General features: G+C 38.7%; 1 protein-coding gene across 4 annotated transcripts; it reads left to right on the forward strand.

Moving 5' to 3' along the window:
- The first annotated feature begins 541 nt into the window (after positions 1-541).
- LOC115745200 (phosphoglucan, water dikinase, chloroplastic) lies at positions 542-16,579 on the forward strand. 4 transcript variants are annotated; one of them, XM_030680619.2, is made up of 19 exons: positions 543-1,079; positions 1,492-2,107; positions 2,473-2,559; positions 2,639-2,770; positions 3,655-3,780; positions 3,889-4,067; positions 4,393-4,477; positions 5,317-5,460; positions 5,565-5,617; positions 7,650-7,855; positions 7,949-8,067; positions 8,203-8,273; positions 8,434-8,551; positions 8,632-8,718; positions 8,828-8,914; positions 8,998-9,074; positions 9,215-9,350; positions 14,578-14,686; positions 15,333-16,579. In XM_030680619.2, exons 1-19 carry the CDS (start codon positions 853-855, stop codon positions 16,235-16,237), a joined length of 3,564 nt encoding a protein of 1,187 aa, XP_030536479.1. In that variant the 5' UTR covers positions 543-852; the 3' UTR covers positions 16,238-16,579. The 4 variants fall into 4 exon arrangements, with proteins under 4 accessions (XP_048131411.1, XP_030536481.1, XP_048131420.1 ...); XM_048275454.1 differs by lacking the exon at positions 14,578-14,686 and having other exon boundaries at positions 542-1,079; positions 15,333-15,522; XM_030680621.2 differs by lacking the exons at positions 14,578-14,686; positions 15,333-16,579 and adding an exon at positions 12,182-12,244 and having other exon boundaries at positions 542-1,079.
- Positions 16,580-23,811: the final 7,232 nt, after the last annotated feature.

The raw sequence follows: 23,811 nt of genomic DNA on the forward strand, positions 1-23,811 counted from the left end.
ATGCAACTACTATTTGTGAAGCACCCTCTTGAAGTTCTAGTGAAAGCTATCTTTTTAAATATATTAACAAAGTAAAATTCTCACATGATATCGCCGAAAATGAAAAGCTCAATCAAGTGATTCCAAATTACATACAAATCATTGGACGTCGTGGAATACGTAGGATAGCGTTAAGACATATAATTAAAAAAAAAAAACATAACAACTTATTTCATATTTCGGGTTCAATCGAGAATAGTCGAAACCGATGTCCCAAATTTTAGAAGGTGAAACCTACAAAGCACATACTAGATCTGAATCGGTTCCCAATTAATCCGATTCTTCGATTTTCGATTCTATTTTGAGACTATGCTTACCTCTAATAACTTTTTAAATAAAGAAAAAGAATGGACCCAAAAAAAAAAATAAAGAAAAAGAAAATGTGGATCACGTGAGCGGAAAATATCTGGATGATGGAGATGGGCAAAAGCGAGCGGTTGTTGTACGGCTGAAGGAAAGCCACATAGCCACTCTGTGATAGAACTCAGGAAGGAGCTGATCTTTTTAATTGAAGAAGAAGAAATGGCGATCTGACCTTATAATAACGGCTGATCGTAAAGTATCTCCCAAGATTCATCGGACAGAGCCCCATTAAAGCTGCTGTAGTTGAAGCTCGCTGTTTGGGACACGTTCATTCTTGTCCACGTGGGTACCCATCAAGATTTCGAGATACGATCATATCGGAGCGCCTCTCTCTTCAACCCCATCGCTCTCTTGATTTCTGATTCCGGGGTTTTAGCGTTCGAGATAATGTCTGGTTGACTTCGGCATCCTGTTCTTCAGTTCAAGTTGCTGTCTTTTCTGGAGTGTGAGATGGATTCTTTGCGTGGATTGCAATGCTCTGCGAGTTTTGTCCAAGATGGTGGTGGAAGGCGAGCTAAATCTCAGCATCCGGTGTCTAGGAACTGTGCATCCGGTTCGTTCTTGAAGAGCAGCATTACTTTTCCCCTTCGAGATTCTCTCAGGTGGACGCATGGAGCTCACGCTGCTCGGAGTCGGTCCTCCAGGGTTGTTCGTGGCGTGTCCACAACTGAAACCAGGTCTCTCTCTCTCTCTCTCTCTCTCTCTCGGTGGATTTGTTCTAGTACACTTATGTCATCAGATCAAGTACTGGGGTCTGGAGTGAAGTTATTGAGTTGTTTTATTGAATTCTTGATCAAGGGTTTGTCCGAGTCTCTAGTGTGGATGGAGTTTATGTGGGGTCTATTTCTTGAACGAGAAGCGGTGCGGAAAAAAAGAGTTTTTTTTTTTTTTCGCTTTCTCTTTTGAGTTCTTGCAATAAAAGCTAGTGGCATTGATTGTCTGACACCGTCTTGCTATGAGGTTCCTCTTTGAATGCGGTGTCAAATGACAAAGAATGAATAGGTGGTTCCCATGAAACTTGCTGTTTAAGTTGTTTAGACAAGGTAGGAGGCTATTGGTAGAAGCTATAACATAGTGTGCTTATCGTAGAGAAGAGGAGAAGAAAGCGAAGAAGATTAGATCAAAGCCAGGACAGGAGAAGGTGCACCTGGGTGTTCGGTTGGATCACCAAGTTGAATTTGGGGAGAGCGTGGCAATCATGGGATCCACAAGGGAATTGGGATCGTGGAAGAAGAAAGTGGCAATGGACTGGACCAAGAGCGGATGGGTATGTGAGTTAGAACTGAAAGGAGGCGAATCTGTTGAATATAAATTCGTCATTGTTGGGAAAGACAAGAGTGTGGCATGGGAATCTGGGGATAATCGAGTCCTCAAGCTGCCCAAAGGAGGGAGGTATGGAATGGTTTGCAAGTGGAATGCGACTAAGGAGGCTGTGGAATTGATGCCTATGGATTCTGATGAGACCGGTGAGGAGCTGTTCAATGACGATGGAGATAATGGTGCTGCAGTTAGTGATACAGCTGCTCTTGCTGAGGTGGAGACGAGCCCTTTTGTGGAGCAATGGCAAGGGAAGGCTGTGAGTTTTATGCGCTCCAATGAGCACAGGAATAGAGAGACAGAAATGCGATGGGATACTTCGAGTCTTGAAGGATTGGCCTTAAAGCTGGTCGAAGGTGATCGAAATGCAAGGAACTGGTGGCGTAAGGTAATGACATATGCAGACACTATCGTGAATATGAAGCTCAACCAATTTATGTCCATTAATGTTTCTCGCTTTCTTTCCCAGACAATGGATTGGCTTCATATCTAATATGCAAATTTACTATATGTAGCATGTCTTGCATTAGCAGATAAATATCCCATGTCTTTGGTTTCATTCTGAAGGTTCACAATTGGTTTTGCATTTGTTTTTCCAAGGTTATCTGAGATGATTGTTAGATTAGAAAATGACCTTTTTTTGTTGATTATTCTGGTTTGCTTGCTCCTGAATTTGAAGAAATGATGAATGTAAAGGTGCAGCTTATATCATACAATTGACATTGTCATGTCTGTTAACTTGTGTTACTGAAGCTTGAAGTTGTTCGTGAGCTTATAGTTGAAAGCCTTCAAGGTGGAAACCGGTTGGAGGCTCTTGTAAACTCTGCCATCTATTTGAAGGTATAGTTAGCTGACTAAGTTCTGAACCACACTTTTGAGTTGATTCTTTGTGGTCTTCTTAGATCTTCTTCTTATGCAGTGGATAAACACAGGACAAATTCCCTGCTTTGAAGATGGAGGTCATCATCGGCCAAATAGGCATGCAGAGATATCTAGACTCATATTCCGGGAATTAGAGAGGATTGGCTGCAGAAAAGACGCTTCCCCTAAGGTGACGTGTGTGTGTGTCTGTGTGTGAATGTCCTATTTACCCTGCTTAGTGGGATAAGACTTGCGTGTGTTATGCTTTTGTCTTTCTGTCGTACCATAGCTCACGTGCATTCAGTCCTAGTTGTTCTTTTTCCCTTCTTCTCCTTTTTATACTGAAATTGACTTTTTTTAATAGAAAATCCTGCTTAATTTTGCTGATACGTTTCATACTATCACTGGAGAAATCACTTTGTCCTATTACTTGTACTACACTATATTATAAGGGTAAGGATGCTTCATCTAGTGACCAGTTCCTGGCAAATGTTCTCCCATGTATATTTTGTTATTTCTTCTCAATTTTAGTGTGGAAAATATCATACATGGTTTGCTTATTTTGGTGTCAAACAGCATAAAGATGAGAGCATTTTTGCTGTAATTTAAATGCCCTACTTTGGGCAAAGGGCAACCTTATTGGTAAAACACTTCTGCAATAAATTTTCCTTACTGATGGATTTCGGAGGTTGTTTTTCATGCAATAGAGGGCATATCTTTGGCATAGAATTGCTGGGCACATGCTACTATTACTGTCAATCATCGTTGCTATTATTAATTTTTTTTTTTTTTTTTGGGCGCGCAGGAGGGGGGGGTTGTGTGTTTGTTGGGTTGTTTAACATATTGCTTTCCTCAGATATCATCCACTAGGGTTTCATGTAACTTCTGAGAAAAGGTTAAAACCACTATTCTCTGTTAAGTGTGATTGTGAAGCACTTGATGAAGGAGCATGGTGGCTCTTCTTCTTCTTTTCTGTTAAGCATGTACATACATTTTATATATCTGTGTATTCGTTGTGTAATTGTTATGTGGTCTTTTCGCGATAGTCACTGCTTGTATTGACATCTTATTCAGGAAGTGCTGGTGGTTCGCAAAATTCATCCATGTCTACCGTCTTTCAAGGCTGAATTTACTGCGTCTGTTCCTCTGACTCGAATAAGAGATATAGCACATCGAAATGACATTCCCCATGACCTCAAGGTTGTGCTTCATTAAGGACTTGGTGTGTGACTCTCTGAAGTTACAGGTTTAAGGTAGTCTGTCAACTTCACTTTAACTTGTTTTGTTGTTTATTTTCCTGAAACGCAGCAAGAAATAAAGCATACAATACAGAACAAGCTTCACCGGAATGCTGGTCCTGAGGATTTAGTTGCTACTGAAGCAATGCTTGCCAGAATCACCAAGAACCCAGGAGAATATAGTGAAGCATTTGTGGAGCAATTCAAAATTTTTCATCATGAGCTGAAGGATTTTTTTAATGCTGCAAGGTCTGTCATATGAGATTTCATAATTTTGCCAATCTAAAATTGAAGTCTTAACTATGTTAGTGGCAACTCTAACGAACAATGGTGGGCTATTAATATGGCCGGACCAGCAAGTGATAAAGAACTTCCCACTGAAACCTCTTAAAAAGAAAAAGAAAAAAAGAACCTAATATACAGATAACTAAAATAAGTTTATAGACAAACAGGGAAAGGAAAAGACCAACTAAAGGAACCAATAGTGCCTCCTTATATATGTATTATTACAGCAATAGTTGATCAACTGCAATTGATTAATGATTATTTATTGACTGTACCTTTTCCATCGCAGCCTTGGGGAACAACTTGAGTCCATCAGGGAATCATTGGATGAACAGGCATTGTCAACTCTTAAGCTCTTTCTTGAATGTAAAGAGGTAATAGGAATATATTTCATTTGTGAAATCTTTTTATAATTTTTGCACTTAAAATTGGCATGTTATGTTTGTTATGGAGCTCATGCAGATCACTTTTTGTTATTTTCTGTTGAGAGAGATTCCTTGCCTTGCACTATCAACTTCATCACTTGACTATCTGCCTGCCACTTCTGTTATGCCATTTGATTGTTCAGTCACTGTGGTGGGACGAACTAACATTTGCACTAGGATCTCCACTTGGTGTATAATATATCACTAGATTGTTGGTCCTCTGATAATTCTACTGTACAGCATTATAAATGAGAGCGCCACTTGGTAGCTGTTACTGCAAGCTAATGATGACTTGTTGTCTATACCATATGCTGATGTCAAGCGGAGAGTGTTCAGTCCTGTATCTTTGTTATATTTGCCCCTTAAAGTTGGCTGAGCGGGGTCTTGTTTGGGTCTTGGACAAAGACACCTCCAAAACTTTAGTTTCGGCTGGCAGTGTACTTGCTATGTTGACCAAGGGCATGACCACAAGAATCTGGCCATTATGACTTGCGTCCATAACAGTTGACTTACCCGATTCACTGACTTATTGTTCGATTACAAATACATTGAGGATAAAATAGCAATTTATACATAAAGGACATGTGTACCTTTTTGTAAGCAGATATAAAGTTCTTTTTGTTCATAGAAGATGAGTAATTTTGAGATTGAATTGGCCTTTCCTTTCCCTCAAAGAAGACCTCACTGATGCAAATTTATTGTCAATTTTGTTCTACTGTATATCAAATAATACAAATAATACAATATCTCTGACTTTTTATCTGGTTGTCTCCATTTTGTTCATTTAGAGATTGGATACGTCCAGTGAATCCCTTGATCTATTGATGCAAACCATGCAATCTTTGACTGCAACAAGGGAGTTGATTGTGAAAGGTCTTGAAAGTGGTATTCGAAATGATGCCCCTGACGCAGCAATAGCAACGCGTCAAAAGGTGAAATCATTCCTACTCTTTTCTGAGCAGCCCATCCAGACATCATAATCTGAAGTTATGATGAATCAGCATCTTATATGCTCTCATTCTCCTCTCTGGTACAGTGGCGGCTTTGTGAGATTGGCCTTGAGGATTATTCTTTTGTGCTCCTAAGCAGGTGTGTTCTGTTCATAGCTTACTGATGGCATGGGTTTTTGGCAAACCCCTCCTGCAGCATTGTTGCCATTTCCTCATTTGATTTGACAAAGCAAAAGTAGAAAAGACTGTTCAGCATGCCGCCAGAATGCTTCTCTGATAATGATACATCATGTTTAATATTCTCATCAGAAGTTTTTGCCTCTTAAACGTGAATGATGCTTCACAGAAAGTAGAGATAATCACTTCGTTGTATTATGGAATTTGTTGGAAAACATGACAGAAGCTGTTATCAAGACACACAACACAATGTTTCTGCATAGACACAAAATATAATGGTCTCCATGAACAAGCAATATTTCCAATGCTTTTTTGCTTCTTCATGCTCGTACAGTAACTGAATGTTTGAACAAGTCAGAACTTGTGTGGATGTGACTTTACTGGTTGCCTAGGGATGACTTAGGATTTAATGTTGTACAAAAAAGTTTCTGCTTCGACGATTTCTCTTTATATTTCTGCCAAGTATTTTAGATTTTTTTGTTAACTATTTGGTCGTTTCTAGTACTACTAGTGGAGCATTTTGAGACAGATAGTCCTGAGCTCCTCTTATCTCCATGACTGTATAAATAATTTCAGTACATGCTCCCTGTTTTTCTTCTGTTATCTTAACTGTAGGGATTCAAAAACAAGTAGGGGGAGAGTCATTTAAATTGAACTGTTTATTGTAAGAGCCTTATTTTTATTTTGTGATTGTTTTGTGCTGATATCAAAAGACTCGTCACATATCTAGCTTAAGCTTGTTAAACTTACTCGATGTAATTCCTTGAAACTGCAATTTTGTGGTACTTTATCACTTGTCCACATCCGTCTTGGATAATTCACGATAGAATTAAGCATCTATTTGTGATTTTGGAGCCATTTTCCTCAAAACAACATTTCTGCCATTGTTCTGTTGTTAAATATTGAAGTCATACCTCTTCTAGTTTGTTTCTCTGGACGTTGGAATATAGGCTAATATGACTTTGATCAGAAAGATAAAAGTTTTCACATGTGAGCCGTGTGAAATAAATGTTTGTAGCAATGACAAAAGGAAGTCCGGTATCTACTGGTTATACAGCATGTGGCTGTCTTATGGGTATGTATCTACTGGGGACACGGGGACCCACCAAAATATTTCGCATGAGAGAGAATTCTTTTGGGAAGACTTTAAAATCCCATGTCGAACCATAAGCTACTCGCTACTAGATTTGATAACCAGACCTTGGAATAATCAGATGTTAGTATCTAACACAATCCGTCTTTGTTAGTAGTGTCATAGTTTAAAGCATTGATAAGTTTTAATAAAAGAATATGACACCAGTGTTCGGTGAAGCTATGGTCAGAATCATGATGCCTTCTTAAATTAGCTTTTTCAGAGGCCTAAGTAATGCTGTTTTCAGAATGACGTGTAAAATATTGTGAACTACAACCAACTATTCTAAAAGATTAAGCTAACCAACTGCATGCAAACAGTTTTGGGTCAGAGCCACCTGCACAAGCCAAAAAATCCAAAGTTGATTGATTTATTGGGCTTGCAAGGTGTTCCATGGGCCTCTAGTAAGCCGGGTCTCTGCATCTGTGCCTCTGGATTATTTAAAAAAAAAAAAAAACCTAGTAGATGAAGGTTTGGTTTCTAAGTAGGTTGGCACTCCCCTTCATGCATAGTTTGAAGTTTGGCTTAAGACAGGAGTGTGGATATCATTGGAGAGGCAAATTATAGGCCTAGAGATATTTGAATTCGGGAGCTCATACTTTGGTACCATGTAATTTTGTTGGACCACTATCAACTATTCTAGAAGCTCAAGCTATATTAGATGAAGTCGTGGTTCACTATCTATACTTTGATAGCATAAAATATTACAATGTGCAAGTGAACAATTCTTTCCTGCCATAATATGTTAATATATTAGATGGATTAGTTCCAAACTTACTTTTTTTTTTGCTGTTCCTTTTACTGTTCTCGTTCTTCCAAATACTTGGAACTGTAATGATTTTTATGATGCATATCTGCATAGATTCCTCAATGCGGTTGAAGCTAGCGGAGGGACTTCTTGGTTGGCTGAGAACGTGGCACGGAACATGAGTATTTGGGATACTCTCCTTGATGCACTCATTGTTGGCATTCGCCAACTGGGGCAGTCAAGTTGGCAAGTGGAAGAATGTACTGCTCTGCAGAATGAACTTCTTGCTTGGAAGAACAGAGGCTTTTCCGAAAAGGAAGGTAGTTGCTTGATATCTGACCTTGCAAATTCAGGGCTTAGTGTGTACTTGCCAACTTCTAGTTACTATTATGTGTTCATTTTGTCTTCATAAGGCAGTGAAGATGGCAAAATGATTTGGGCGTTGAGGCTCAAAGCCACTCTTGATAGGTCAAAGAGGCTAACAGAAGAATATTCTGAAGCACTTCTTCAGATATTTCCTGCTAAAGTTGAGGTATATAGCAACATTCCTAACGGAAAAATATGTGTGCGCATGGGCACCGTCTATGTGCACATGGGCATCAAAGTGTATGTGTACTTGGTAAATTTTTTCAACTCAGAGACTTGAAAATACCTTTCTGCTTTGAAGATGCTTGGAAGGGCTTTTGGAATTCCCGAGAATAGTGTGAAGACATACACAGAAGCCGAGATCCGTGCTGGGTATATTACTTTACTTTGTTTCATCATTGGAGTTAATGTCCTGTTTTAATTCCTTGATTTTGCATAGTGCATTTGTGCTTTCTGCTGCCCATATTCTGAGTTCACATAAATCTCATTGAAAGTTACGGCAGCTTCTTGACCTTTGGAAAATCTTTCTTAGTGTGATTTTTCAGGTTTCAAAACTTTGTACTCTGCTCTTGAAGGCTATTAGGAGTGTAATTGGTTCTCAAGGTTGGGATGTTCTTGTTTCTGGAGCTGTTGTTGGAACATTAGTTCAGGTATGTCAATGGTGGGAGAGGAAACCTGAATTGTTTTTGTTACAAATTTTTATATGCCTGTTCATGGATGTCTTGTCCAGGTTGATAGAATCAACCCTGGGTCACTGCCATCATCTGTAAGTGGACCAGTAATTCTTATGGTTAAGAGAGCTGATGGAGATGAAGAGGTACTTTTTTCCTTTTATCAACTACTCGTGCTGCCGGCACTTGTTATTTGATCATGAAGGTACCTGAAATTTGTAAGGGGAAGGCTTAACGTGATAGATTAAATTCCAGGTGACAGCTTCGGGAGGTAACATAGGAGGAGTTATACTTCTGCAGGAGCTGCCTCACTTATCTCATCTTGGTGTCAGGGCCCGGCAGGTTAAGTTTTTCTTCTAGCAGTTGACTGTGCATAAGGCTTAATCAAATTCGAAGATACTGATAAGACAACTTACCATGTGCAGGAAAAGGTTGTCTTTGTGACGTGTGAAGCTGATGATACAATTTCTGATTTGCAGAAACTTGCTGGAAAGTTTGTGAGGTTTGTTTCTAGATAAATGTAGATGTGATTGATGATCCACTGCTTTAAATGATGCACATCATCTCTTTGTTTCATCCTAGGGTTTCTCCTTTCCTTTTCTTCATTTCCTATCCTCAGAACATGCTTTTGGACGATTTCAGGTTGGAGGCATCTTCAGCAGGTGTTACGTTGCAATCAACATCTGAGACCAGTGAGAATGGGAAACCACAAAGAATTTCATCTGGAGTATCTGAACCTCATTCTTCACCTATTGCCACAGCCGCTTACACCAAAAAGGTTTATTCTTGTTTCCTCAATCCAGAAATTTGGGAAGCAGCTATTTTCTTTCTTCTAAATACCCTTGTAAAGAGATTGTGTTATATTATTCAATAAACATCAATATATATACACCCACACACATTAAGTAATTAGCAACCCTAAAACCCTAAAAACCACTTTACCTTTTTATACCTCTAACACTCCCCCTCAAGCTAAAGTACAGATACTAATCATGCCCAACTTCTTACAAATATATTTTATCCTTACATTACCCAGAGGTTTAATAAAGATGTATGCAAATTGTTCAACAGTCCTGATATGACTGGGAAGAATCACTCTACTCTACAGCTTCTCTCAAATAAAATGACAGTTAACCTCAATGTGTTTTGTTCTTTCATGAAACACGAGGTTGAAAGCTATATGTACTGCTGCCTTATTATCACACCATAGAGACATAGGAATTGATGCTTTAATGTAAATCCTTACTCAGTCTATAGCTGTTGAATCCAACACTAATCACATGTCACTTGTGTCATCGCTCTATATTCTGACTCAGCACTGGAGTGGGCGACAACACTCTGTTTCTTACTTTTCTATGACCCCATATTTCCTCCAAGGTACAGTAACCAGCGGTTGATCTCCTATCATTTGGACACCTTGCCTAATCATAATCATAGGATCCTTCAACTTTGCTATAATCACGGTTTTGATAAACAATTCCTTTCTCTGGAGTCTTCTTCAAATACTCAAAATCCGAATAACTGCATCCGATGAGATGTACGAGGGGAAGATAGGAACTAGCTTACCACACTAGTCGGAAAGGCAATGTCTGGTTGAGTAACTATAAGATAATTCAGCTTACCTACCAGTCTTCTATATGTCTCAGGATTATCAAGAATCTCTCTTCCCTCAACAACATTTAACTCCTTGTTCGGTAGATTAATCAAGGGCTTTGATCCCAACATGACTGTCTCAGTAAGCAAATCCAGTATGTACTTTCGCTGTGACAAGACAATCCTTTCTGTGATTATGCCACCTCAATTCCTAGGAAACACTTCAATTTTCTTAGGTCCTTAGTTTGAAACGGTTGCTAAAGAAAGAGATTAAGTTCAGCCACACCATGCAAGTCATCTCCCGTGATGATAATATCATCAACATACACAATCAAGAACAGCTTGCTTCCCTAACTGTTTGTTAGAGAAAGAGTGATCAATCCCACATCTAGATGGTCCAAAAGAGAGTATAACCTCAAAAATCTTCCTAACAACGCTCGCTAGGACTGCTTCAAACTATACAAACTTTTTTAACTTGCAAATCAGTCCTCCAGACCACTTTAAGCAAGTCCATATATACTTCCACATAAAGAGTACCATGCAAGAAAGCATTATGGACTTCAAGTTGAAACAAGGGCCATTATATGTGGCAATAAAAGAGATCAAGATACGAACGGATGTAAGCTCGGCAACAAAGAATACTTGTCTAGATAGTCACCACATACACCTGAAGCATATCTTTCCGCAACAATTCTTGCTTTTAAGTGAGTGAATGAACCATCGAGTTTGACTTTCATAATAGAAACCATCGACAGCCAATAGCAGTTTTGCCTAAAGGAAGAGGTACCAAGTCCCAACTCTGATTAACCTATATGACCTTTAATTCTTCTTCCATAGCTATCCTCCAGCCAGGGCTGTGTACTGCCTCAGCTACAGAGTTGGGGAGAGGATATTGGTCAACAGGGGATAGAAAAGACCGAAAAGGAGACATAGAAGAGTGCAAGCATGTGTACCTTGCGATGAGTAATAGGAAGATTAAGATCAAATACAAGAAGAGGGTCAACTAATGGTGGATCTGGAGCTGAAGATGATGTAGTGACAGGAGGAAGGGGGAGCAGTAGCTACTCAAGGATGCCGAGTATAAACCTTGAGAGGAGGTGGTTCTTGTGCAGATACTGGAGAAACAGCCGGAGCAGTTTGACCGAATGGTGGTCACATGTAAATCTTCATCCACCTCGGAGACAGTGACTTGAACATCATCATAAGGAGTAGATTTAAATATAAACATTGGCAGTTATAAAGTACTTTCTCAATAATGGAGAATAACAACGGTATCCCTTTTGAGGATGAGAATAACCCAAAAACACACTTGATGGCCCTAGGATAAGTTTTGATACTTCAGGTCGATGATCATGAACAAAACAGACAACCAAATATATAGGGTCGTAAGACAAACGATGGCTGATTGGGAAACAAGATGCAAAACGGAATACCACCTCGCAAATCAGAAGAAGGTATTCGACTAATGAGATAGCATGCAATCGGGACAGCATCAAATTAAAAAGTTTTGGGGACCTTCATCTCAAATAACATGGACTTGGTAACTTCCAATAAATGCCTATTCTTCCTTTCAACTACACCATTTTGTATGGTGTATCAGAATAGCAGGATCCATGGATCATACCATGTTGAGTCATAATGTCAGAAAAGGGTGCAGAAAAGTATTCCTTAGCGTTATCAGAACACAAAACTTTAACATGCCTACCAAATTGAGTATGAATTTCAGAATTGAAGGCACAAAATATGAAAAACAATTCTAAATGACTTTCTATTGGAAATGGCCAAGTGACTCTGAAATAGTCATCAACAAATGTAACAAAGTATCTAAAACCCAAAATAGAAACCATATGACAAGGATCCCAAATATCTAAGTGAACTAAGAAAAGGAGACACTACTCATTTAATGACTTGAGGAGGGTAAATGACACGATCCAATTTGCCAAGTTGACATGACTCACTCTAAACTAGTTAAAGACTGAAAACTAGAATCTAACTTTTGAAGACTCTGCAATGAAGGATGAGCAAGCCGAAGATGGATCTGATGTATGGAAGCAACACTAGAGCATGCAATGGATGGAGCATTTTCAAGCACATGCAGCCCCTTTGCATCACATCTTCTACCAATCGTTCTCTTCGTAGCAAGATCCTAGAAAATACAAGAATCAGGGTAGAATGTCACTGAACACTGAAAGTTTTTTGGTTAATTTTCTAGCGAACATTAGGTTAAAAGGAAGTTGTGGGAGATAAAGCACCGAGGCCAATGGCCATGGAGGAGTTGGATGAAATATACCAACCCCCTTAACCTGTGTAGATAAACCATTAGCTGGGGTAATAGTGGATGATGATGGAGTAAGAAAGGAAAATATACTTAAAAGACATGACATGATCGAAGGCCCATGTATCAATGATCTAAGGGCGAGAAGTAGTTGAAAGACATGCAGTAGCATTACTTGTCTACCAGAGTAGCAATGGAAGAAGCAGGTTGTGAAATCTGAAACTAGTTGTACCAAGCAAATTCCTCATTAGACATAACCACTATCTTGCCCACAAGAGATTGTAGCAAAGAAAAAGAGTTAGTACCGGATGCAACATTTGCGAACCGTAGTTGCTTCCCATGTAACTTTATGGCAAAATTTTTAATATGACTAGGTTTGCGATAGTAATGACAAGTTGGAATAGCCCCTAAGCTCTCAATAGAAATGTGGAACTGTCCATAAAGCTGTTGTTGGCCTTGGCCTCTCCCCATTCCTATGCCTCGGCCTCCACCACGGCCACCATGGCTATTATGTCCTCAAGGGTTTCTGCCGCCGCTCCTATAACCATCACCAATTTGAGACCGGGACGCAAGAGCTGAATGATCTACCACAAACGTGGTGTCCTAAGAAGACTCACACGATACCCGAAGAGCTCGAGCAAATGTATATTGTGATGCCATGGTCTCTCTTTCAAGAATCTAAGACCTAACAGTTTCATAGTTTGGGCCGAGGCTGCCTAGGAATCCCATTACAGCCAATGTGCCAACCGTTCTAAAAGCTTAAGCTTTGAGGTTGGACTTTCTAATGTTGGGTGGTCTTGGACGTCTCTCATCCCAAAAGCTAGTTTAAAGGATGAAGTTTTCCCTCGCACTTATAAACTAACCACCAGCTCTTTCTACAAGCGATGTGGGATAATCCCAACAATCTCTCCCTCGGACAGTGGGCCACGACTTGGAGCCGCAACAACCCGTATATCTTACGTGTGATTGTTGAATCTAGATTTATTGGTAATCTGGGCTCTGATACCATATGAGATTTTGTGGAAATATCGCCAACTGTTTAAAAAGCTTAAGTTTTTGGATTGGACTTTCTAACACTCACAAATCTATGAAAGATTACTTTGGCCAGAATATGATACACCCAAATAATCAAACAGTTCTTTGACTATCAATGTGTCACTAGATTAATTATATTACTCTCCATAAAATTCATCATCTGACCAAGAATATGTGCATCAACAACATCCCAAGTTGCATCTTCCCTAGGTTAGGCCCAGTCAAGTGTATATGCTGTTTTTTGTCTGTCAAAGTTAGCTTCGCTATTTTCTTCCATTGCTGAAAGTTCAATACCCTCCAATAAAAATAAGAAAAACTACCACAATATTTTCCTTCAAGCAACCCAATCTCAACAGTTAAATAATCCAACACAATTGAAACATATCACATCAATAAATCATTTCATTCTAATAGCCTAATAAGTTTGTCACAATACTAGCAACCAATTGAGCGAACAGTCCAGACATAGGAATGGAGTGCCGGACAACATCCTTTGCTGTCCCAAATTTTTCTTGGAAGACTGAGGAGCTCTTGGCTAGTTGACGCTGGAAATGGGATGAACAAGACTACGCGACACCAGACGACGCCAAATCTGGGCCGAATGGGGCTAGGTGACGCTGGATCTGGGCCGGACAACGTTTGCCAGTGTCGGATCTGGACTCGCAACGATAGATCAAGTGTGACGAGGAGATTCTGACGAGATCCGTTGACTTTGGCAGCGGCGAGTGACTGTTCTGGTGACTAGTGAACGGTGGGGAGTGGCTGCTCTACCGACTAGGGTTTTTTATTGGCTCTGATACCATGTAAAGGAAAAATTTTGTCAATACTATTCAATAAAAGGCCAACATATATACATTACGTGACCAGCAACCCTAAAACCCCTAAAGACCACTTTACCCTTTTATACTTCTAACAATCCGTAAGTGGGAAACCAAAATTATTCATTCCAGAACTTTCTTTGATCTTTATTTGGTAAATACATTTATATGCTCTTCCTTTCTAGTGAAAATAAAACTGGATGACCATATTGTTTTTATCTCTAGAAAGTAAAGTTTGATTGGGAAGTGCTTATGTCAAACTCATTAAAGAATCTTACAATCAGGATGTTTCCCGTGGAGTTTTACCACTTGCCAATGCAGAGGTGGAGACATCGGGTGCAAAGGCTGCTGCTTGTGGTCTGTTAGCTTCTCTCGCGGCAGATTCTCACAAGGGTCAGTGACATTTCTTCTGCATTGCATTGCACTGCATAGTTTTTCTCTAAATCGCGAAAGCTCTACTACCCTGGTACATTTGGATTATTGTCATGCAGATGTTTCATTCTAGTTAGTTCCTGCTCAGGTGCCAAGTGATGTAATCACGGTGAAATCTGCCAGTCCTGGATACTAGGACTTGAAGTTCTAGTTTTGGATGTTGATCCAGTAGGCATGGCATAGATTCATCTTTGTCACGCTTTTGTTTGTGAATAACTCACTCTTGCATGAGAACTATAACCTCCTGATTATATTTTCCTTAGTTCTTTGAGCTAATTCGACAACATTCTCTTGTTTCTTTAGTGTGAACCATTTTCTTGCCTCTTAATATATTTCCAAAGAAAAGGGAGAGAACGGAGATGCTGCTGGATGAGTGAAGTTAATAACTTACATTTTTGCAAGGAGCATGAGTCCCTAATCTGCACATCTGAACTTCCTTGTGTTGATGTGGACGGCCCTGCGGCATCAAGTTCCAACTCGTGGAAATAGCCTCTTTCTCTGTCTTAAACTCTGAAAACTATGGATCAGTTCGCAGTGTTAGCATGAAATTTCTCAAAGTATGTTATTTATATTATCTAACTAAACATCATGCTGTTCCTCATGGCAGTTTACAATGACGAAGGAGTACCGGCATCTTTCAAAGTCCCATCTGGGGCAGTAATACCTTTTGGTTCAATGGAAGTGGCTTTACAACAGTGCGACTCCATGGACACATTTAATTCTCTTCTTGAAGAATTGGAAAGAACTAAGCTGGAGGATGGGGAACTTGACCAGGTATGCCAACGGCTCCAGGAACTGATAAGTGCCCTGCAGCCCCCAAAGGACATCATTGAGAGCATCAGGAAAATATTTCCAGGGCACTCTCGTTTGATCGTCCGTTCAAGCGCCAATGTTGAGGATTTAGCTGGCATGTCCGCGGCTGGGCTATATGATTCAATTCCGAATGTGAGCCCTTCTAATCCAGCTATCTTTGGTAATGCTATCTCCAAAGTGTGGGCTTCTTTGTACACAAGGAGGGCGGTTCTGAGCCGGCAAGCTGCTAAAGTTCCTCAAAAGAAAGCTACAATGGCAATTTTAGTGCAAGAAATGCTTTCACCAGATTTGTCATTTGTCCTCCACACACACAGCCCGATAGACCATGATAGCAATTCTGTGGAGGCCGAGATAGCTCCAGGACTTGGTGAAACCCTGGCCTCAGGCACCCGGGGCACGCCGTGGCGTCTGTCTTGCAGTAAGTTTGATGGGGTTGTTAAGACATTGGCATTTGGCAACTTTAGCGAGGAGTTATTGGTCCTCGGATCAGGTCCTGCTGATGGGGAGGTGATTAGATTAACAGTGGATTACAGTCAGAAACCATTGACGACTGACCCAAGCTTCCGGAGACAACTTGGTTGGCGGCTCGGCACGGTCGGTTTTTTCCTCGAGCGAAAGTTTGGCTGTCCACAGGACGTAGAGGGTTGTGTAGTGGGGAATGACATTTTTATAGTCCAAACACGTCCACAGCCTTTCTGAAGGACTCTCTCTCTCTCTCTCACATCCAAGTCAATGTAACTAGAGGATGTATACCTTCACTGCTTGTTTGTCGAGGTGGAAAAGCAGCTGCATGCATAAAACGGAGAACTGCTTTTTACGTACGCGATGGTGATAGTCATTTGGTTCTCTGGGTGCTTTGCTCGAGTCTTAAACGTCAGGCTTATGTTGCTTGAAGTCGATATATCATGTCCAATGTAAACTATAGCAAGACAAGCAGTGTGATCACGGTATAGTTTTTGGTCGATCCGCCTCGAGAGAACAAAGAACTGCTATGTTGCTCCTGTTCCCCTGGCAGAACAAAATTTTCTTGTTTTTGGTGCATTGAGAATGCAGATATTTTCAGTACTTGTACTTTCTTTCGCGGCTGTCGTTTCTATTGTAAGACCAAGGTTTCATTGTGATGAGAGTGCATGACCAAAGGATCGTCCGCCATTAAGAACACGGGTACTGTGGAGTGTATGAGTTTAACATACTAGTACGATCGACAATGGTTCGAAGGGGTTTTTTTTTTCTTGGACAAAATGTAAATGGCAAGAAATTGGAAGGTACAAATATTATGAATAATCGTCGCCAACAATGTAAACTGTGATGAAAATGTAAAACATATTGAAAATAATGATGAACTACATGTGTTCTCGAATTGATTAGGCGATCCTTTCCAAAGAATGCGTTTCGAGTATTTATAATATACAATATAAAGTTATATAAACAGTTACTAAGAATTAAAACCTTATCTACGTGGCTCCTTTTTTTAGCAACATTTATGTACAAACTATCACAATTTCTGACCATCGACTCCGCTATCTAACTGTTATATCCTGAACTCATTCCAATTGTCCAAGGTGATAAATTTCGTTCTTCGGCGCCCTGCTTTAGCACTAAGACCCTTTCATTGTCAACCAAAATTTGGTCATGTTGACGGATTTCACTTTGCCAATTGTCCGTCTCCGATAGTTGTAAATCCTTTGCTTTTGCTATCAATTGTCAACCGGCTTCTATCGATCGAACTGTTAATCAAAGCACTTGGGCATTTTTTGGTGTTAACGAGTGTATCATCAAGCCAAGTACCACAGCTATGTTTCACATGTCACATCCTTCACATGAGGGACAATCAAATTAGATTATTTGTTGATCATATAAAGGTATCATCACCTAGTACGTGGATTAAGTGGGAGGACGTTGGAGGTATATCTTCTAGAGATACTAGATGTGTTCAACTTGTCTCCTCATCAAGATTAACCTCTCTAACATATTAAAAAAAAAGGTTTAATATCACGGAAAACCCCAAACTGGTACACTTTTGACAAATTTACCTCAAATTATTTTTTCGACCACCAAAAACTCCAAACTGGTACACTTGTGATAAATTTTTCCCAAACTGATACATTTGTGACAAATTTACCATCCGTTAGTTTTCATTAAATCTAACCGTCAAATTGCTAAGTCGAAGGCATGTGGTTGTTCAAGGGTGTACCAAGATGGGATTTTTACCCTCTACTTGTCATATGTTTATTAATTTGGGATTTTTCATGATATTAATCCAATTTAACAGAGAGTAAATTTGTCATAAGTGTACCGGCTTGGGGTTTTTCTTGGTTAAAAAAAATTAGTTTAGGGTAAATTTATCACAAAAGTACCGGTTTAGGATTTTTTATTGTCAAAAAAATAGTTTTGAGTAAATTTGTCACGGGTGTACAGGTTTGGAGTTTTTCGTGGTCAAAAAAATAATTTGCGATAAATTTATTACATGTGTACTAGTTTGGGATTTTCTATGGTATTAATCCAAAAAAAAAAAAAAAAGTCATGCTGAACCATGTGATAATTAATCAATGGGTCAAATTCATTCTTCCAAGAAGTCACATATGTCTTCCTAGACAATGCTCATAATGGAAGAAACGGAAAAATTACTAAAAAAGTGCTAAGCCCATTGCAATTGTGTCAATTTAGTCCTAAACTTTTTTGGCTAATTTTTTTTGCTAATTGAGTCTTGAACTTTTTGCATTTGTGTCAATTCGGACCTTCCGGCCAACTTTGCCTAGCCAACACCGACGTGAACTATCTTTAATACTATCTTAATATTTTTTGAGTTAATTTTTTATTTTTTATTCTTTTCTTTTCTTTATATTTTTTTTCTTCTCCTTCTTCCTCTAGCCGGTTGCCGGACTAGCGACCAGCTAGAGGCAAGGGCCAACAAGGCTTCGCCCGGCCACCAGATCTAGCGAGGCCAATCTTGCCTAGCGACAACAAGGTTGAGCCTCGCCCGGACATGGCAACGCTCGGCCTCATTGGCTCTTGGCAATTGGCTAGAGGAAGGAGGAGAAAAAAATAAAAAATTTTAAAAAAATTATTAAAAATTGTCACGTCGGCGCCACATCAACGCCGGTCGGCTAAAGTTGGCTAGATGGATTGAATTGACATAAATGCAAAAGGTTATGACTCAATTGGAAAAAAAAAATTTCTGATTGAATTAGCACAATTGCAATAGGTTTAGAACTTTTTAAATAATTTGCCCTAGAAGAAGCACTAACCAATTTCATGTGAAACAAGTTCATTGGAGTCCCTCGTTTATCATTTAAAACATGCTTATGATTCTCCATTTCTTGGGAAATTTTGATTGCCGATAATGATATGGGGAGTAGTTTAAGTTTTTTGACGTTTTGATGCATGACCACGATCAATGTCCTTAAGCTATTATTTACCGTACTATTGTTTACGATGATCACTGGCGGGCTGAAGGAGTTCAGCAATTTCTCAAGTGATATACACCAAAAGAAATATACATCCAGAGATACACCAAAGTCACAAATAAATGAGTTCAGCAATTACTCCAATATGGCTGTTGGAATTTCACCTTACATGTGTCATCAAACTTGTGTGAGAAAAGAGAAAAAGATAGAATATTGAAAGAAGAAAGAGTTACAAAGAAGAGACAGTTGTTGTTATTATTGAACAATGTGATTTGATCAAATTCGTGGACAATTAAACAAAACATCTATTGGGAATAGGTACCTCATCGGAACCATCATTTCTTTTCATATCAACAATCAATTTCTCATATATATAACAATCATTTTTTTTTCGTATCCAACAATTACTTCTTGCTACGATACTTAATTTGTTTTGTGTATTAATTTACATAGATTGATACAACAAGAAGGTATTATTAAGATTTGACCCTTCAATTAGTGTAAATAATTCCCTTAACAAAATCAATGGTAGATAAATTTTTGAACCATGATTTCATTTGTTAGTCAAAATTATCTCACATGTAAATGTATAAACACTCAATTAGAAATTTCCTATGCTTTAGCACTTTTATGGCATTGTGCTTCCTCCTGCGTTCATGAACATATATAAGAGTCCTTTATAGGTGAAGAGTGTTTTCTTACACTCACGTTAGCTTTGATAAAACCTGAACTTCATTAAGAGTACTTTCTTACACTCATCCTCCTAACTTACCATGTGTACAAACTTTGTGCCTTCGTACTTGATCTGCCAAGATACAATAGCTTGTTGTTATCCATTGAACTTTGACAAATTCGTTAGATATTGTAAAGTTGGGCTTCCACTATACTTAACTATTATCAATTGGTCTAAGACCTATTTCTTAAGCAGTAGTGCTAACTATACCTCTTGAGAATCTTAATATTGTATTTAATGGTGAAAGGAGAATCATATGCACTGGTTACTCGAGTAACACCCGGGTGTTATTTGAGTAACCAGTGCATACGGATTACAATTTTGCAAATTAGTAAATTGATCAATATCTTGTTTGTCAGTGTTGTATTTGGTCTCCAAGATATTTCAAATGTCTCTATGATTTGTGTAAGATCGAAAATTTCAAAGAGACGATCTGATAGAACATTTAGAATTCTTCCTCGGCGTCTCCTTTCATCAGTAATTGCTTCTTTATAAAATGATGCATCTCTAAATGTCATTGCCTCACTGAACGTTCTTGGAATAACATGGATAATTTATTTAAAACATTTTCCCTATCCCCTTCTACTAAAATTTTATAAGATCATAATAGAATTATTTTGTTTTCTTCACTCTTTGACTTCTCCTCGGCTCACTTGGAGAACCAACCATTTTTTTTTATTTGACAAAAGATTGCTTGCCTCAATTGGTGGTTGTGAATATGCTAAGGGATCACTTGAATCTATAAGAAATGTGTATTCAAGGAATTCGACATCTTTTGATTCAACCATAATATTAGATTCAACATTTACGATCGATAAGATTTAGAAGTTTCATAATATTCAGCAAACACACTTTTTAATGCCCTTGATACTAATTTGATTGGCTTAGTATCAGGACTTCTATAATATGCAAGACCTCCCCAGAATTTAAAGTATTGGATATTCAATATCCTTCCTTTCCATAATCCATATGCGGATATCTTAAATTTCTCTGAAGGAATTTTATTGTAAACAAAACATGAAGCAAGAAGTGATTCTCCCCACAAATTAATTGGCAATTTTGCTTGTAAGATCATAAAATTAACCATATCTACCAAAATTTAAGTCTTTCTTTCTGTCAATCCATTTTAGTGTGGTGCCTAAGGTGCATTTTCTACACAATACCATTTTTTTTTTCACAAAATGTAGTAAAAATCCCCGATCACTTGTCAAAACTGTGATTGCACTTGCTTGATGCACAATACCATTTTCTTCAGAAAATGCAGGAAAATCAAATGAGAAGCATTATCCTCCCTGATCATTTCTCAAAACTTTGATTTTTGCATCATTTTGATAATCAACTATTTCCTTATACCTTAAACACATCAACGACTTGATCTTTTAATTTCATAAGGTAAACATGAGTACAGCTGGAATAATCCTCAATATAATCAATAAATTAACGATTTCGACCTCTAGTTACATACCATTTAATAAACAAATATCAAAATGCACCAATTCAAGTACTTTGGTAGATCTTTCTACTTTGAGAATGATTTCTTAGTCATCTTTGCTTGTAAATAAATTTCACAATCCCTCCTATCCAGATTATCACATCACTTTTATTAATAAATTTTAAAGTACTATAGAAACATGAGATAGTCTATTATGCCACAAGAAAGATGATTGAAGAATTTATATATACACACACATACATACTTAAACAAAAGTTTCATTAATACTTACCTATCAAGATTGAGAGCACCTGATCTAGCACTGTCTCCATCTCCATGATAATAATACCTTAAGATTATTGAGAAAATTCAATTATTGACGAAGACATGAGCAATAGTTTATAGTTCTTTAACGCCTTGATGCGTGCTGACAATAACTGTGTCCTTAAGGTATTATTTGCCCCAATTATTGTTGATATGGGATTGAAAACAAACATACCTCCGTGATATACACTGAGGCCACAAAAGAACGAGTTCAACAACTACTCAATTTCTCTTTTGTAATTTCACCCGAATGTGTTATCGGACTTGTGTGTAAAAGGAGAAGAAGAGAGAACATTGTGAAGACGAGAGGGTTATAAAGAATGGAAAGTTGTTGTTATATGTGTGGTTTGGCCTATTCATAGACAACCAAACAACACATATATTGGGAAATAGGTGCCTAATCGAAACCATTGTTACTTTTTTCATATCCAACAATCACTTCTTTTCACGATAAACAAATTCTTTAAACACCATCAATTTAAGACTTTTTGCAAAGTTCTCATGAGATATATAATAGAAGACACCGAAATACCATAAAATATATCAGGTAGAGTGCTTCGTGCGTGCGTTCATGAATTCCTTCCCTCGAAACAAAATACCTAAGCCTAAAGATAATATCTTGCTCACTCCATTTTAGGCTTAATCTAGGACAAGTATGGTCAGGCAATTCTATTCCGCTGTGTGTTTGTAACAGAATGTCTTGCTTACATAGTCACGATAAAGTGAAGCGATAACGTTCGAGACTGATGAGGTTGGAGCCAAGTTGGTGGGATTAAACTACTGAACAACCCATAACCAATATTCCTTAATCATGATTACTACTGCGCACTTTCGCGGATTCTTCGTTTTCTCTCTCTTGGTATAATTAAACAAAAGTTCTTTGATTGACCATCGTGCAATGATGGCCTTCAAGACATTGCAAATATTCAATCTACTACCCTCATCATATTATATGACCCCGCAATGATGAGAAGCATGTGAAGCAATCATGAACGCCACAAAAAGGCTATTCCAAGATTCTCTCCTAGTGAAGCTGCTTTCCTCCTCTCAAACCAGAAATTTTGCGTCTGGCGATTCCCGCCTGGGCGAGGCCAACCCTCCCCCAGGCGAGGACCGGTAAGGCCGCTTAGGCTTGGGTGAAGGTCGGCCTTGCCAAATCTGGTGAGGTCTTGTCGGCACTCGTCCTCGCCCAAGCACGGCCCAAGGAGGTTGGCCCTCACCGGCTATGGCTTGTGGCTGGGGTCGGTTGACCACCTGCAAAAAGATAAGGGAAAGAAAAAACTATAAAAAAAAAACAAAATAAAAGATTCAAAAAAAACTATAAAAAAAAAATGTTCACGTCGGTGCTGATAAACTACATAAGACAGTCGCCGTCCACGTCGGCGATTATCGGCTAAAATTGACCAGATAAATTGAATTGGTACCAATACAAAAAGGTTTATGACTAAATTGGTCAAATTAAAGGTTTAGAATTGAATAGGTAGAAATGCAATAGGTTTAAGACTTTTTTTTTTTTGCTTTACTCGCTTGAAAGGTGAACCGACTTTGACCACAACCTTGAACATGTCCGAGTCGAATAGCATGTGAGTAAATGTTACTTTTTGTGCGATAAAGGAGATACAAATACCCTATGTTATGTATGGCAACTATAAGAAGAAAGGTGGTTGCAATTCCAACCCATCTCATATAACTGCTTCATGTAGTTCTAGTCACTAAATTCACTATGGCAAATCAGGGAAACCTTTTAATAAGTTCATTAATATTTTTTTAATCATAATCAGGGTTTGGACATCTACGAGAAGACAGATTTACCAAAACATAGTGGGCAATGCTAGGAATGGTAAGAAGGAAACGGATTGTCATTCTTTCGGCCTTGATGAAGTTGACCCATCATCGACACTTTGATGATTGTTGGTTGCTGCACGTGACGTCCAATTAGGAATTAGACAATGTTCATAGGGATAAAAGAAAAGCTAAGGGTGCGCATGATAACACTTTTGAAAGTAAATTTCCGTTTTAGAAGTACTTTTAAAGCAGAAATCCATTTGGTAATGCAACTTTCAAAGCAAAAATCCATTTGGTAAAAACTTTTACTTTTGAAAGAAATTTCTACTTTTAAAGTGAATTTTCACTTATGAAGTTATTTTCTCCCAAATTTGAGAAGTTGAAAAATATTGCTTCTCAACTCAAAAAGTACTTCTCACATCACCCTCTTTTCATTACGCCCCCACCCTCTTTTCATTACGCCTCTATTGCCCAATCACACCTCCGTCGTCACTGCATGCTGCTGCCAACAACCAACCTCCGCCAACCGCCGCCACCAACCGCCGACCTCCGCGCCCGTCCCCGACCACCGCCGATCGCCGCCAACCCTTGC

Source organism: Rhodamnia argentea, chromosome 1 (genome assembly GCF_020921035.1).
Source record: "Rhodamnia argentea isolate NSW1041297 chromosome 1, ASM2092103v1, whole genome shotgun sequence".
In the NCBI taxonomy this organism is placed as follows: Eukaryota; Viridiplantae; Streptophyta; class Magnoliopsida; order Myrtales; family Myrtaceae; genus Rhodamnia; species Rhodamnia argentea.